Consider the following 15,888-nt stretch of genomic DNA (forward strand, 5'->3'; position numbering starts at 1 on the left):
AAGAGAGAGTGTAAGGCAAATGCTACACTGAAATTTTGGTTGTTCTAACATTAAACTTAAGGATAAAAGCTTTCTCCCAGTTTCTCTTAACAAGCAGTTTAATTACGTCTTTTAAATCTTGCTTTAGTACTGTTTAGCAGTGCTTTTGGAAAAATTATTTAATGTCTCCAATACTCGGTATCATGCATTATAAAATGTGGATAATAATAAAATCTATCTCATTGGACTATTGTGAGAATGACATTGAGACAACCCATGTAGTCAGTAATCAATAAGTACTGATTTTACCAACATTCTCATGAATTTGCCAATCTTTTCAAAATTTAATTTAAATATCTTATGTATATCAGCTCTTAGACTAATTCCAAAAACTTCAGGGGCCAAATTTTATTCATTCTTGTAGCTATGGTGCCATAAGCATTATGTCAATACCTATTTCTGTGTACATAGATGACTAACAAAAACCTTCAGTTAGTTTCTCCCAGTATGAAGCATTAATTTTTCTAAACTGACCTGAAATATTTCAAAGGGAGAAGCCTCATTTTTAGTTGGAATTTGCTGAAATTGCCATTCAAGAATTTATAGACCTTAGTTACATTCCAAAACCACCATTCTATTTCAGACCTCAGATAAATTGCTGGGTCAGAATTGGAGGAACCAGAGAAACTGGGATTTAGCTCCAGCTGTGCAGTGTTCTAGTCGTTGTTTTATATAAGTTTGTTCTACATGGTATCTACAGTTTAAAAAAAAGAAAGGAATAGGGGCACATGCCCGAAGGACTTCACAGGCCTTCTGCAACCATAAGTAAGACAATGAGTGCAAGGTGTTCACAGAAGTCCTCTGCTAATGCTCTTGAAGTCCTGCTCTGAGCTCTGTCTAGTTCCATATCCCTGAAATTATAAAAACTAGAAATGCATATAATGTTTTCTGCTTTGCTTCTATAATTTTCCTGATGATGTCCAATGTTTTCTGGCCTTTCAGGATGTAATAGCACACCAGGGAAGAATGAGGAATGAAACCCAAATCCCTGATAACTAGACCTTCCTTTGGATGTAGGGTCTAGATTTTCTAATCTCAAAAATATGACCTTGTGCTTATCTATGGTAAAAATCATATGCTATTTTTTCTTCCCACTTGGACAATCTCATAAGCTCTTCCTTGAGTCTTTCCCAGTTGCACAGCTTTTCTGACTGGAGCAATTTAGTAACACTGCTGCCCTGGAGAGTCTGTTGTTTCTTCCAAACTCCCCCCGCAAAAAAACCAAAAAACTTACAAAGACAAGCAGAGGAGTTCAATTTTATTAATATATGTTGATTCTCTTCTGGAAGGTAAGATGACTTCTATTCTCACTTTACCCTCTAATGAATTATGAGTTTAGTATGAAATTTTTTGAACAATTTAAAAAAATACCTAAATAGACTAAATATTTAGAATACTAAAAATAAATAGTGTTAGGGGAGTTTAAAGCTCATGAATATCTTCTAAGTACATTGTATTTATATGCAAGCCTGATGATTATGGTATTACTATCATTACCAATAGAAAAGATCATCAAATTTAAAGAGGAATGGATGTTTGGTGCAATTATGCATATAATTTAAGCAGAAACCCCCTGATCTGCACTGGATTAGATCTTGAGTTTCCATTTGCTACATCAGTGGCGGCATAAGAATTTTAGATTGTCATCTGTGAGGCTACAGTTTGGTGAACTAGAGATGTTGGTTGTCCTTAATTCAGTCAATGACTTGATTCTGACTTTGCATATGGTGAAGTTTTGAGACATAATGTCAAAAGCATGATCCATGAAAGAAAAAAAAATTGATAAGTTGGACTTTATTAAAATTTAAAAGTTATGCTCTGTGAAAGACACTGTTTTCAAAAATTTATTTTTTAAATTAATTAATTAATTCATTTTTGGCTGCCTTGGTTTTTCGTTGCTGCATGTGGGCTTTCTCTAGCTGCAGTGAGCGGGGGCTATTCTTTGTTGCAATGCGCAGGCTTCTCACGGCAGTGGCTTCTCTTGTTGCGGAGCACGGGATCTAGGTGCACAGGCTTCAGTAGTTGTGGCCCGTGGGCTCAGTAGTTGTGGCTCGCAGGCTCTAGAGCCCAGGCTCAGTAGTTGTGGCACATGTTAGTTGCCCCGTGGCATGTGGGATCCTCCAGGACCAGGGCTCGAACCTCTGACCCTGACATTGGCAGGCGGATTCTTAACCACTGTGCCACCAGGGAAGTCCCCTATGAAAGACACTTTTAATAGAATTTCAGGTCTTTAAGGTTAGGGATTTTTCTTTAGGTCGACTCCAACTTGCATCGGAGAATTTTGCATTAAGCAGCAAATTGAAAAGGCTGTCAATTAAGTATCTACTTCGTTTAATAATGGTTTAATAATAAACACTATTTCACAAAATTTGAACTCATCTCAATAGGTGCAGGGTTTCATTACCTAAAGATTCTTCAACAGTATTGTATTTCCAATGTAGAAATAGTTAATCCTGGCCTGCTAGCTCCTGCTTCTAGAGTGCCGTCTGGTAGTGCCAGTATAGGGTTTGTAATAATCCTGAATTCTCAATTTAATTTATAATTTTATTAGCCTTCTTGAAATAACTACTTTTATCACTTTGAAATGAAGTGAGTTTTGTTCATTCCAAGTTGCCTTGATTATTTAAAGTACTGTACTGTGCTTTGAAATACAACAAAGACAGCTGCACATAAACATACATCAATACGGAGGTAGAGATTAGTAGATTTGCATATTTTCATAAAATGCATGGTTTTTTTTATAGTGTATCTTTTTTTCATTTTTACTTTATTTCTTAATATTTTTTTATTGTGGTAAGTCACATAGTATAAAACATACTATTTTAACCATATTTAACTGTACAATTCAGTGGCACTAAGTACATTCACACTGTTGTGCAACTCTCACAATCATCCATCTCCTGAACTTTTCACCTTCCTAAGCTGAAACTTTGTCCCCATTAAACACTAAAAACTCCCCATTCATCCTCCCCACCCCCCCACCTCCCGGCCCCTGGCATCTACCAACGTACTTTCTGACTCTATGATTTTAAGTTATATGCCTTTGAGATAAAAATCGGTCATCTTTTAGTAAACTGAAAATATGTTTATAGTTTCTTCATCATGATCATAATCCTTAGTTTTTTGTTTTTTTTTTTCTGGAAAAGATACCAGCAATGGATATTTCCATTGAAAATAATGTAATGCCACATGTTAATAATGATGGGACTATATCTATTGATAGGCAATCCCTCAAAGGATAGATGTAAAAATAAAACACTTTTGGGATGAGCTGGATTGAAGTTTATAGACCAAACTGGGTATTATCAGTGCCCCATGCTATTTTTTCTCAATGGCAAGTGCTTTTCCAAAATTATATGCAGATATTTTCTAGTACTCCACTTCCATCTGCCCTTTATAGGAAGAGACAACAAAACATTTAAGGGATAAAAATATGAAGCTAATTTCCAATAAAATATTTAATTTATTTTTCACTTTGAGAAAATATTACATTTAAGATATTTCCCTTTGCCCGCTTTCTAGATCAAAAAGCAGAATATGACACACCACGTCACATTAGTGTTTCTACTCAGTATATTTTATAAATGTGAATTTCTAGCTTTTGTAAAATTTTCTAGCCTGATTAAAATAATGCATAATATTCCATTAGGTGGTTTACCAATTACTTTATACATTTTATTTTGAGAACATATTTGGGCTCTGGGAAGATAAATTACTCAACACAAGGTTTTGAATTGTTGTGGCATGCTCAGTGTGAACTTCTGAATGTGAACTTCATAACCCCCTTGAATACTATCTGAGCTCATTGCTCTGTTATCTCAGCTAGGTAGCCCAGATCAAGGAAAAAGAACTTTCAGGGGGAATACAACACAAGGTTCAGCAAAGGATCCATTAATATAAGCATTATAATCTCCATCAACAAAAATTAAGCCATCCATTGCCTTTCTTCTAGGGCCATGGAAATAATTAGAAGACAAATTATCATGCTTTGGAAGTATTATGGGGTTAAAGGGTACAAGAAACACATGGATAATATGTTTAAAAAAATAAGATTATTTTTAAAACACATGCTCTTTTTTGTACTGGATATATTCTTCTAAAAAGGAGCACACAATTATATAGATGACTTCTCAAGCTAATTGAATACAGCACTTCACTCTTTTTTTGATCTACTCAATGCAAATTTGTGTATTTTCTACCATATAGTGGTAATATATTGCAGAAGTAAGTTCATTTCTTAAATCTGATCAAGAAGATTAACAGAAAAAAAGAAATCATGTATGAATATTTGCTGTCAAATTCACAGATGTGAGCAAGAGGCAAAAACTGCTGCTTTTTTCAGTAGCATTCTCAGTCTCATGGTTAATGTAATCACTTAGTTGTATGATCTTAAATGGTATTACTTCACCTCTCACTGTATAGAGATGGTCCACTGTAACCTTGCTATCCTATTTTATCTCTGGAAATTGAAAGTATAATTACTATCTGTGCTTGAGAGTTATTTATTTTTGAGAGTTATTTTTTATTCATTTTATATTCATTATGAATCAAATCCTATTTCTCACTCTGTAATATGTCATCTCAATCTGTTAGTTTTCAAACATAATTTTATATAAGTATGCTGTAATAAGATTCTCAGGAAAAAAATCTATTAGAAAAAAGCGATGAAAACAAAATTTTAACACAGTCTAATATTAAAATTTTTACAATATTTACAATGCTACAGTGGTTATGGGATAGGGAGTGTTGTAGACTCTCTTGAAATACAATAAACTTTCCAAATGAAACAATATTTAAATTGTCTCAAAGCATGTTTCTTGTCTTCATTGTCAATCGTTCTCCACTGATAAGAGAACAAGGACATTTAGGGCTTAGGCTTTGAATACTCTGGTGCCCTAATTCTTTAGTCTCATGGGTAATAGGTAACATTGCAGTAATTTATCATAACTAAAATATAAGGAGTTGGCCTTGAGAATGTGCAGAAATCCAATAATTAGAAGGAAGATTAGGATCTGGTTAGCAGAATGGTTAAGTTGACTAAATTTTCCTTAGCATAGCATTACCTGCCTAAGAAGAGCCTATCACATTTCTTGATGGCAACCATTTCCTTGACCTATGGTCCAACCCTGAAGCTCTACACACTGTGTTTTGCATAACTATCTGGGCGTCTGTCCACACCTACCTTATGTCTACCTATGTATGCTGCGACAAGCCAAGGAATGATGGGGGTACCAGAAGCTGAAAGAGGCGAGGAAGGAGCTTTCCCCTACAGGATTTAGCAGAAGCATGACCCTGATATCTCCTTGGTTTGGGACTTTTAGAACTCTCAGACAATAAATTTCTGTTGTTCTAAGCCACCCAGTTGGTGGCACTTTATTATAGCTATAGCTGTCCTAGGAAACTAATACATGTATTACACTTAATAATAAACTGTTGAACTTTAATGAACTAGCCTTTCTCAAATTTATTTGACAATGAAGTCCTACTAACATCCTGCAGAACAAGAGTTCTTTGAATTAGTGATCTAACACAGCCCATATTTGCCCACATCTGCACTTTATTTGTGCCACTGCCTCTAAGAATTAGCTCCATTTCTAATAATTGAAATACTTCATTTCCCTTACCTACTAGCTCCATCCTTAAATACTCATTTATTCCTCAAAGTAATGGTTTTAAAATTCTTATTTCTCTTATAAATCTGTTAATCTTACTTTTATTATTCCCTATTATACGTAAGGTTCTTGAAGTCAAGAAACATATCTCACTGATCTTTATATAGCCTAAATGCAGTTATTCCTAACTCACAAGGAGGAAACAGAAATAGCTTTGATGTGCTTCATGCTAGGACTGTCCTTTTTCTTAATTCCCTACAGATGGAAATTCAGACCCACTCTGGCATGAATATCTTGCTTTGGCATGGAAGTTCTGGCATTGGGTGCTCAGTGATTCTTCCTAATTATTCATTCTCCTACCACTATGCTGTGGCTTTTATCAGTTACCAGTTTTACTATGTTTACTGAGCACCTACTATGTATGTCACTGTGCTGGAAGCTATTGTCACATTATTATTTTTTATTCTTTATTTTTTTGCGGTACGCGGGCCTCTCACTGTTGTGGCCTCTCCCGTTGCGCAGCACAGGCTCCAGACGCACAGGTTCAGCGGCCATGGCTCACGGGACGAGCCGCTCCGCGGCATGCGGGATCTTCCCGGACCGGGGCACGAACCCGTGTCTCCTGCGTCGGCAGGCGGACTCCCAACCACTGCGCTACCAGGGAAGCCCTGTCACATTATTTTTTTAGTTCTCACAAGAATCCTGTGATTGTTACATGTTGGAAAGTTGAGTCTCATAGAAGTTGAATAATTTGCACAAGATCACATAACTAGTGAATACCAGGTTGACTATGTAAATCCAGGCTGGCCTTACTCTAGATTCTTTTTTTTTTGCAGTCTACTATATTGCCTATACTTCTGGCAAGAACTGTTCAGTTGTTGAAATAGAATCTAAACTAGCAGGATTGCTAATTATATTCAATAAAAAATAAACAATAAATTTTGCAAGGTCTTTGGATTTCTAATTAAACTGAATCTTAAGGTTCCAAGTTCATTAACTTTAGTTAAAGTGATGTGTGCAGCAAAGCAGGAGGCTTTCAAAATAAGCTAGATTTTTACAATATTGAAAATATTGCTTCAAAATTTAGTAGCATAGGATTGTTACAAAGCATGCAGGAAAAAATACAGGTTACATTGAATATATTCCATCTGCTACAATCTTGTAGTTGGATATTTGTTCGTGGTGTATCCATTCATTCATTCTGGCAATCAAACAAGTTGCCTTAAGACCCTAGATAAATCATCTTACAAAATTTCCAAGTGCGCTAACATTAATTACTTGCTTGAAGTTTGGAGAATTAATAGCTTAAAGCAGGATGAAATATGATTTATTTGAGGAAAGCTATTTAAAAATTAACCCTTTCATCAACTTACCTCCATGACCATACCTTCTGTGCCATGTAAACTCTAAAAAGAAAAAAAAAGAAAAAGGAAAAGAAAAAAAAATTAATCCCCAAAGCAGCTCTTCAGGTTGTGGTCTCAAACATTACTCAGATAACTGAGATATTAGTTAATGAAATAAGATTACTGGCCTTTCACTATTAAGGCTGAAGTATCACCATATCTTTGCAAATATTTATTTCTTGTCTTTGCAATTTTATAGTTGTAACACTAAAATTTGTGGTCAACAGGATTAGTATGGATTTTCAGTACTAATAAGATTATTTTTGTTTTATTTTATTCATAAAGGTAATACAGCAATAATAACCTTGCCACAAAAATTTTCTTTCTTATATTTATATAATTATAAGCATATAGTTATATATGTGTGTGTATGTGTGTATAATTACGTGGTTTTATCAATGTCATTAAAATTATTAAGTACTGATAAAATTATTATATTTTTCTTGATTTTGAAGTCATCATAATAAAAATTACTCCCTAAATTAAAATAGCTTTTTTTACCCCCTTAATAATAAATAAGAAATACAATAAGATGCTTATCAAGTTCATCATTAAAGCAATCAAGGGGGACTGATAAATGATATCCAACTAAGTCTTGACCTTAATAACAACTCAACAAACACTGACCTAAGGTAATTGAGACAAAGGTATCAGAAAAAACTGATTGTTAGAAAACATGGTGCTTCAGATAAAAATACAATGTACCTCTCCTTGTAGAAAATATTTCTGAATCTTTCACACTTGTCTTTGAAAGATAGAAATATAGTATTTGTTTGTCCTAAAACTACAGCATTCTTAAAACTGCTTTGTTATTCTTAAGTCCCTGAATACATTGTAGATTATTTCTGAATTGTTTTTCATAAGATTGACCAGACAATAATAAAAATTAAATTATATTAACTTATAAATAAGTAAGAACAAAGGTAACAAAAGCTTAAAATCCATTATTTTCTAATTATTTTACTGTATTTTACTTTTATGTATGCTAATGAGGTTAAGTCTATTATAACTATATAGTGAACATACTGTATAATGGTGAGCTGTTACATATCTTTTCTGCTACCATATTAAATGATTTCAAGTTGAAATTGAGAATAGTAGGATGACTTACTCTCTAGGAATTGGCAAATGCTACACAGCAGGGATTTTTCTTTTCCTCCCAGAGATCCAGATTTTAAACATTTACCAGCACATCACTATATAAGACTGATTAACTAAATCTTGTGAATTTTAATTGAAACTTAAAAAAAAAAAAAAAAGGAAAGAAAACAAGGGCCAACCTTAATATATATGAATTTACTTGTCTGACCCAGGTGTCAAAAGAAAATATTAATTCTAACTTTATACATCAGAGTCAATGAAGTGAACAGCATATTATTTACATTGACATAATTTATGGAGATTATACAAAGGATATTTCTTACCTGATAGACAGGTTGTAAAAGATACAATCACAAGGTGATTGACCAGCAACCACATTTTCATCTTGTGTTCAGTAGAGGTTAGGTTCAATTTTCAAAAAAAGCTTTAACTTTATGGCAGTTGGAGAATATTAAACACCTGCATAAAAAGATGAGAGAGAAGAGAAGAGAAGAGAAAGAAGAGAAGGAAAAGGGAAGAAAAGGAAGGGAGAATGTTCATCATTTGGAGTCAACAACATTACCAATTCTATTTTATTTTATATTTCTTTTCTTTTCTTTTGTTTTTTTTTTTTTTTGCAGTACACGGGCCTCTCACTGTTGTGGCCTCTCCCGTTGCGGAGCACAGGTTCCGGACGCGCAGGCTCAGCGGCCATGGCTCACGGGCCTAGCCGCTCCGCAGCATGTGGGATCTTCCCAGACCAGGGCACGAACCCGTGTCCCCTGCATCGGCAGGCGGACTCTCACTGCGCCACCAGGGAAGCCCCTATTTTATATTTTTTATTTGTAGAATGTTTTAGTTTATTTATGTACATTTGTAAACCCTGTGTTGTAATGAAAAGAGTAGATTCTGCATCAGGGCTTCAGCTGCCTCCCAGTATTGACATGGTAAGAAACATTACAAGTCACTCAATTGATATGTTTTAGTTTTTAACTTTTTAATAATTGAGCATAGTAATATAGTTTTTACAAATAGCACAGTTGTGAACATTTCAATGTCAATTATTTTAATTGAAGATTAAATTTACTTGAAGGGCTGGTAGAAAGATTTAATAAAAGATGTATTTGTATAAGGGCTTTGTAAATGCATAGACACTGTACAAGAGTTATATGTTAGCATTGCCTGTTGGTGGCTTATGGAAAAATTTTGCCAGAAATGCTAATATTTAGACATTAAAATGTATTGATTAATAATATATTCATTCCCTTTCCCCTTCTTCATTTCTTTCTTTTATTCATTTAACAGAAAGTAAATAATTACTCCTTATAAGGAAGAATCTAGGTTTTGTGTGGCCAAATCTTTAAAATTTGGAGAACCATCTTTTAAGACAAGAAGATAAAATTACTAATATAAACTAAGCTATGAAACTATGCAGCAGTCTAAATAAAATATCTTGCTTTTATAAATTCTGCAAAAACTTATGACCACGTGATTATACTGGTGAGGTTTCAGGACGTTGAAATAGCCCCATGTAAGTGAGGGGTCCCATGACTTAAGCTTCATCATCTTCTTTGTAAATCCATCTGCGACCAAGCATACAGATAAAGGAATCTATAAGAAAGACATAGTCTGTTTACCCTTAAGAAGTTCACAGATCAATAGGAACACTTATGTGTACACAAGTCAGCGCAGTGAAACTTTTTTGGATCTACATGCTATTAAACTTGAAAGCATGTTAATCATTTTAATTAAAAGCATTGCAGGGCTTCCCTGGTGGTGCAGTGGTTGAGTCCACCTGCTGATGCAGGGGACACGGGCTCGTGCCCCGGTCCGGGAAGATCCCACATGCCGTGACAGGCAGGGCATTATGGTGGAGGTATAACAAATTTTTTAATATTCCAGGGCATTAGAAACAGACTTCTTCAATTGGGACACAGTAGGCCCTTCAATTTGAAAGGATATTAAATCAAGTTTTCAAAGAATATATAAGAAATAGGATAGAAAAACCTCATGACATAAAATTGAATGTAAAATATTAAGATAGAGCATAAAAGCAATACTGAAAAGAAAATATGTAATATTATGATGATCAATATATAAATATATTTAAATATTATTCAAAACAGCAAAAATAAAACAGTACTGATTTGTTGCATCATAATGACATGCAAAGGTACTACTTATTTTTTTAATATGATGGATTTAAAGACTATATTTACCCCCCCTAATTTGCCAGTATCCTAACATTTGCAGAGACTGATAAAAATATTTAGTTGGTACTACATGGACCAGGAAAATCATATCTGTCCCTTTTGGTGTATAGGTTATTTTACAGTGAAAAATCATTTATTTCTAGAAAAAATTGAGTTGAATTCTTAGAGAAAACATAGCAGACATGGGTCAACTTAGCAGCAGGAGATATTTAAAATATCTTTGCAAGAGGAAATATATTCAACAGATAGTTTTTAAATGCCAGGATTGATTTGTGACCAATTTATTTCTCTTGGACATATGTAAGAGGGTGAGAACTACACATTTGTATAAACTGTATTAAGTCTACACTTCTAAATTTAAATTTTATTTTATTTCTTTTACTAAGCAGAACTGATCAGAGAGAAAAAGAAACAGGTAAATAAAGGTGAAGAATGAAAAAAAATTCCTTCAGGAGGAAGGAAATGATCTATGGAAAGATATTAGCTTTTTATTTGTTATCATTAATATTTAAATATAACCTAAATTAAAATTATTGAAACCTGTGCACATTGTTTATGTCTCCTAAAGTTTGTCTCAAAAAATGTACATTTCAGCATTTTCTTGGCCTATTGGTTTCTAATTCCTTTCATTGAGTTATGTACACTAATTAGGACAAATTCCTTTAATGAGGAGGAAGGTAGAAAGGCAAACATAAACTGTGCCAAAACTGCTGTGTCAAACAGTTCTTTTTGTAAAGATTAATTTAAATAATATATTTGCAAACATTTTGAAAATTACAAAGCATGTTCGGTTTAATGTGGCAGTAATTATTGGATTTTAAATAGTTCAAATTTATTAATTTATCAATTAATAAACTGTTATAAATTGATAATTCTAAAGTAATTCTGAACAGTAACTACATACTAATAATATTCAACGTAAGAGCAAGGGATGCTGGTGCAGTTTTTGTATTGTGTGTAGAGGAAGCAGTACTGACCAGAAAGAAAAAGAATCAGGTAAAAATGAAGGACAATTACAGTTAGAGTATCCTTCAGATTATTAATTTTGACGAATTGTGTGAGTGAGATTTTGGTCTGTTTACCTCATTGAGTCTACAGGGAATCTGGGAAAGAAAGAGGGCAGGTCTAAAGGAAGGTTAGCTGTGTCTACACAGAGCAAGTGATTTCAGGAAATTGTAAATAAGGTACAGAAGGAGTTTCTAGGTCAAGGATATTATTTTGCATTTCCTTCTTAGACAACACCCACAGTATATGGGAAAGTGAGGTAAGGCATAGTAAAAAGAGATCAGGGGAAGTCAGCCAGACCTTGTCTGAAGTTTGGCTCAACCATTATTTAGCATGTTAACTTTGGGCAAATCACTCAAGCTCTGACTCTAATTTTCCTCATGCACAAAGTATGAAAAAAATGTCTATTTCATAGGACTATTACAAGTGTTGCATAAGATTGTGCAATGTGAAATGTTTACTGTGAAAGTATTTGACAAATATTAACTATTGTTCTACGAGATCTTAGGCCCATCAGGCTACAGGAGAAAACAACATGTCATTGTTTATTGTTATGCCTCTAATGCCTGGCACATAGAAGCCATTTGATATATATTTATTGAATAAGTGAAGAAATGACTGGACCATTCCATAACTGTATTCCAAAACACTTGCCACAAACAAAATTAAACTTTAGTTCCTTAGAATAAGGATAGGATGCTGACAATAGGTAACAAGGAGTATCTCTTACTGGGGCTCTGGTCTTTGATAGTATTATTGCTGCATATAAATACACTCTAGAAGAGGAATATTATAAGTAGCAATATTTTAAAGCATTTTTAATATGCACTTTATTGAGTGTTGGAAGTCTCTGTCTTCTGATTTGAATATGCTCACTCTAGTCAGAAGGAAACATTTTTCATTATTTTGAGCCACACTATCTTTTCCTTCACTCCAAAATATTGCCTATTTCAATAGGATAATGAGTCCTCATTCTGGCAGAATGTATTTTATTTTATTTAATGGGTTTCTTGCTGTTTCAATATAAAAGCATCTCTTGCATGTTGTGCACCCATTTGTTTTCTGCTGCTGATTTGTTTTCTTGTGTCCCCAGTTATCCCATCACTGTGACTCCTGATCCTATCCTCTCAGCAGTGCAGTAGAGGAGAGAGGCAGCAAGGCTGTGCCCATGATTGCTAGTGTGGAAGAAATGGCTCTTCTTAATTGTCCCTTGAGGACCTGCCACTCAGTAATCCACAGACAGATCCCAGCCCCCATGGGCCTGAAAGTGTTGCAGCAAGTGAAGTGGCATAGGAAGAAAACAAGTCGGACAAAAATGTGCCAGTTAAAGGAGTAAACATTTTCCTTCTCAATAACCAGAAGAACAGAATGACCAGCTCCTGGAACCCGGGTATGCATTCCTGTCCCCAGGCCATGCTGTGCTGTCTAGCTCCCTGGTTTCTGCTGCTCTCAGCCTAGGTCTTACACCAGACAGTGCAGATGCTTCCCCCCAAAACCCATCACAACACTATAGGTGTCCAGTGACTGGTGTTTTTCTAACATGTATTGCAACTATAGTAATTTCCAAAGAACTTAACTTCTTTTCTCCAACATCATTTACTAAATCTCTTCTTACTCATGTATTTAAACAACTACAAAAATATATATATAATAAGGCAACACAGGGTGACAATCTCTATTCCCTTCCTTCATTCTCCCTTCTGTCTTTCCATGCTTTTCTTTCTCCGACCTTTCTTTCTTTACTTTAGATGATGCTATGGTTCTCCTTTGAGAAATTTGGTCCATATCTATGTATGCATTTTTTATTCAAAAAAGCTTCAAGAGTACATTAGCAAACATTTAGCCACTAACAATTATTCACAAAGTATTTAGTGCTGCTGTATAATCAAAGTTTGTTCCATCAATATCAATAAATCTAATATTTCATTGAACCAATGCTTATTCAAGCATTTACATTGAGAGAGAACAAAATTTTAGAAATATTGAGAAAATACTAATATGTATTAGCAAATTGTCACATCTCTTTCAGAAAGAAAAAAAGATTTGGGGGGATATCAGGAACCTATTCTGATTTATCCTCAACACAGCTCATGAAAAGCCATGTTAAAAAATATTTAACCTAAAATTTTATTTATGATACTCATCACTCTGCTCTGGTTCTAAAGAATATTTGCTATAAAGTTCAGTTTCCAGAAAATAGAATAAGGTTGTTGGTGCTGAGCACAGATGATTCTAGGTGAAAAGACATCAATAGCTCTTACTCTACAAAACCAGGGGACATTTTATCCTCGACTCAATCTGAAATTCTGCCTTTGCTGCACACATCACTTCATCTTCCTGAGGTGTCAGTCACCCAGTATGTAGAATGGAAATCCAAGTCCATTCTTCAGAAGATTGTTGTGAGGAGTAAATTATTTATGCATATGGATACATGTGTGTAAGTAAAAGCCCTTTGACATATGTATATAACAGAAGTCAAAACATTAAAGTGAAATTAACTAAAATTTTCCAGAAATAAAATTAGTTTTTTGCTTTTTTTTGTTTTTTGGCTGCGCCACACAGCATACAAGATATCCTAGTTCCCTGACCGGGGATTGAACCCATGTCCCCTGCAGTGGAAGCATGGAGTCTTAACCACTGGACAACCAGGGAAGTCCCAAAATCAGTTATGAATTTAAAAAATGGGAATCTTTTAAAAAAGGAATATTATATATTTAAAAATTCTTATCCTTTAGAAAGGAGATACTGTATATACTACACATTAAGTATTTGTATATCAATATTTTACAGCTCCAGTTAATTTTCAGATTATTAAAAACAATTTAAACATAGGAGACACAACTCCCTCTACCTATATAATTGCATACTTTATATGGTCTTCTCCAGCCTCATACTGACTTCTTTAAACTCTATTATCAAATTATTATTGTCTCAGTCTAATAGTTTTTAACAGTATTTTAGCAGCTTACAGATGTAAAAAGTTTTGAAGAACATGCTGTTCTAAGCCAAGGAATAACAGTACACAGCCAAGAAAGACACCACATTTTCTGAAAATGATTATAAACATTATCCTTCTTTTCCAGAATAGAGTCATACACTGCTCAACTAACAGGTAGAATGTGATGGTTTTCAGATTGCAACTGCCTTAGCTGCTGAGGCAGCCTGCCGCTTGATTATGTGTGAAGTATATGTAAAAAGAAAAGCAATATACTAAATACATTTCAAAACATTTCAATAAATATAAAATTATCAGACTGTGAAATTAATGACTTGGAGGCTGCTGAGGGAAAAATATCTAAAGGCTTTCTGAAGATATGGGTATTTATTGCATGCTGACAGCACACCTTGCATTTTACAGAAAACTGAATGCTCATATTTTTAGATAATTGGATTTATGATTAGATTAATTACTTGCTTATTTCTAAAATGATGTAATGCCTGCAGAAGGACTTAAAAATAATGGAACCCTGCTTGTGATATTTATAGCACATATTTCTTGCCAGCCCATGATGTCATGCAAGATTATAACTGATGTAGTCATGCTTTTTGTTCGGATAGTTTCAGGAAACCATCATTTTTATATGATAAATAAACTGAGGGTCCAACAGACTTTTTGTCCCACATTTCAGGAGTATGTGTATGTGTGGTTAGATATCTCTTGAAATTCAAGAAAATGCAGAAAGTTCCTGCTGATTCTAAACTATTTCCCCAATGGAAATGACATGATACCAATACTACATAATTATTTTGCCTGAAATTACAAAATTGAGATGCTAATGGAAAATAGATATAGTAATAATAAGCAAATAATGCAATATGATTTCTTCATTATTTGCAATTCCAAAAATCATTGATTCAGTCAATGAATAAGGGAGGGGCTGCTTTATCAAGCAAGATTTAAAACTCAAACATATACATGTGGGATTCCACTCAACGTCTTTCTCATTAGTGTACTAATAAGAATCCATTTATGAGGGAGATCAATATGACAGGGCAGGAGGATGCTGGGCTGACCTTCCACCATGAACACATCAAAATACATCTACACATGGAACAACTCTTGCTGAAAACAACCTGGAGACTGGCAAGAAAGGCTCTTCTACAACCAAAACTTTAAAGAAAGATCCACATCAGGTAGGAAGGGAAATCAGGTAGGAAGGGAAAAGAAGTGGCTCGGTCAGGGTCCAGGCCCCTAGCAGGGGACACAGAAGAGGAATGAGGATATCACAGGCTTGAGGATCCTCCCCGGGGATCAAATCACATATGAGGCACCACAGCCATGGAGTCAGACCCTGGTGAGATGAGTCCCCTTAGCTGGTTTGAAAACCTGTGAGACTTACCAGAGGGCTATGAGAAACCAAGACTTTTCTTGTGAATAGTGCATGCAGATGTTTGCTTACTCCCAGGAGTGGTGCAGAGGCTGTAGATTGAAAATTGCCGGGCTTCCCTGGTGGCGCAGTGGTTGAAGAGTCCGCCTGCCGATGCAGGGGACACGGGTTCGTGCCCCGGTCCGGGAAGATCCCACATGCCGCGGAG

At 34.8% G+C, this 15,888-nt stretch overlaps 1 protein-coding gene across 1 annotated transcript in view; it reads right to left on the reverse strand.

Annotated features, from left to right (window-relative positions):
* The window catches only part of CNTN1 (contactin 1), a 164,411-nt gene extending 155,872 nt beyond the window's left edge, over positions 1-8,539 (reverse strand). Inside the window, exons 1-2 of the mRNA XM_007463263.1 lie at positions 8,479-8,539; positions 7,025-7,057 (exon numbers count right to left, since the gene is read on the reverse strand). Coding sequence (XP_007463325.1) covers positions 7,025-7,057; positions 8,479-8,539 — 94 coding nt within the window. The remainder of the gene's footprint in view (positions 1-7,024; positions 7,058-8,478) is intronic.
* Positions 8,540-15,888: the final 7,349 nt, after the last annotated feature.

The sequence above is a fragment of the Lipotes vexillifer genome, unplaced genomic scaffold (genome assembly GCF_000442215.2).
Source record: "Lipotes vexillifer unplaced genomic scaffold, Lipotes_vexillifer_v1.1 scaffold1021, whole genome shotgun sequence".
Taxonomy (NCBI): domain Eukaryota; kingdom Metazoa; phylum Chordata; class Mammalia; order Artiodactyla; family Lipotidae; genus Lipotes; species Lipotes vexillifer.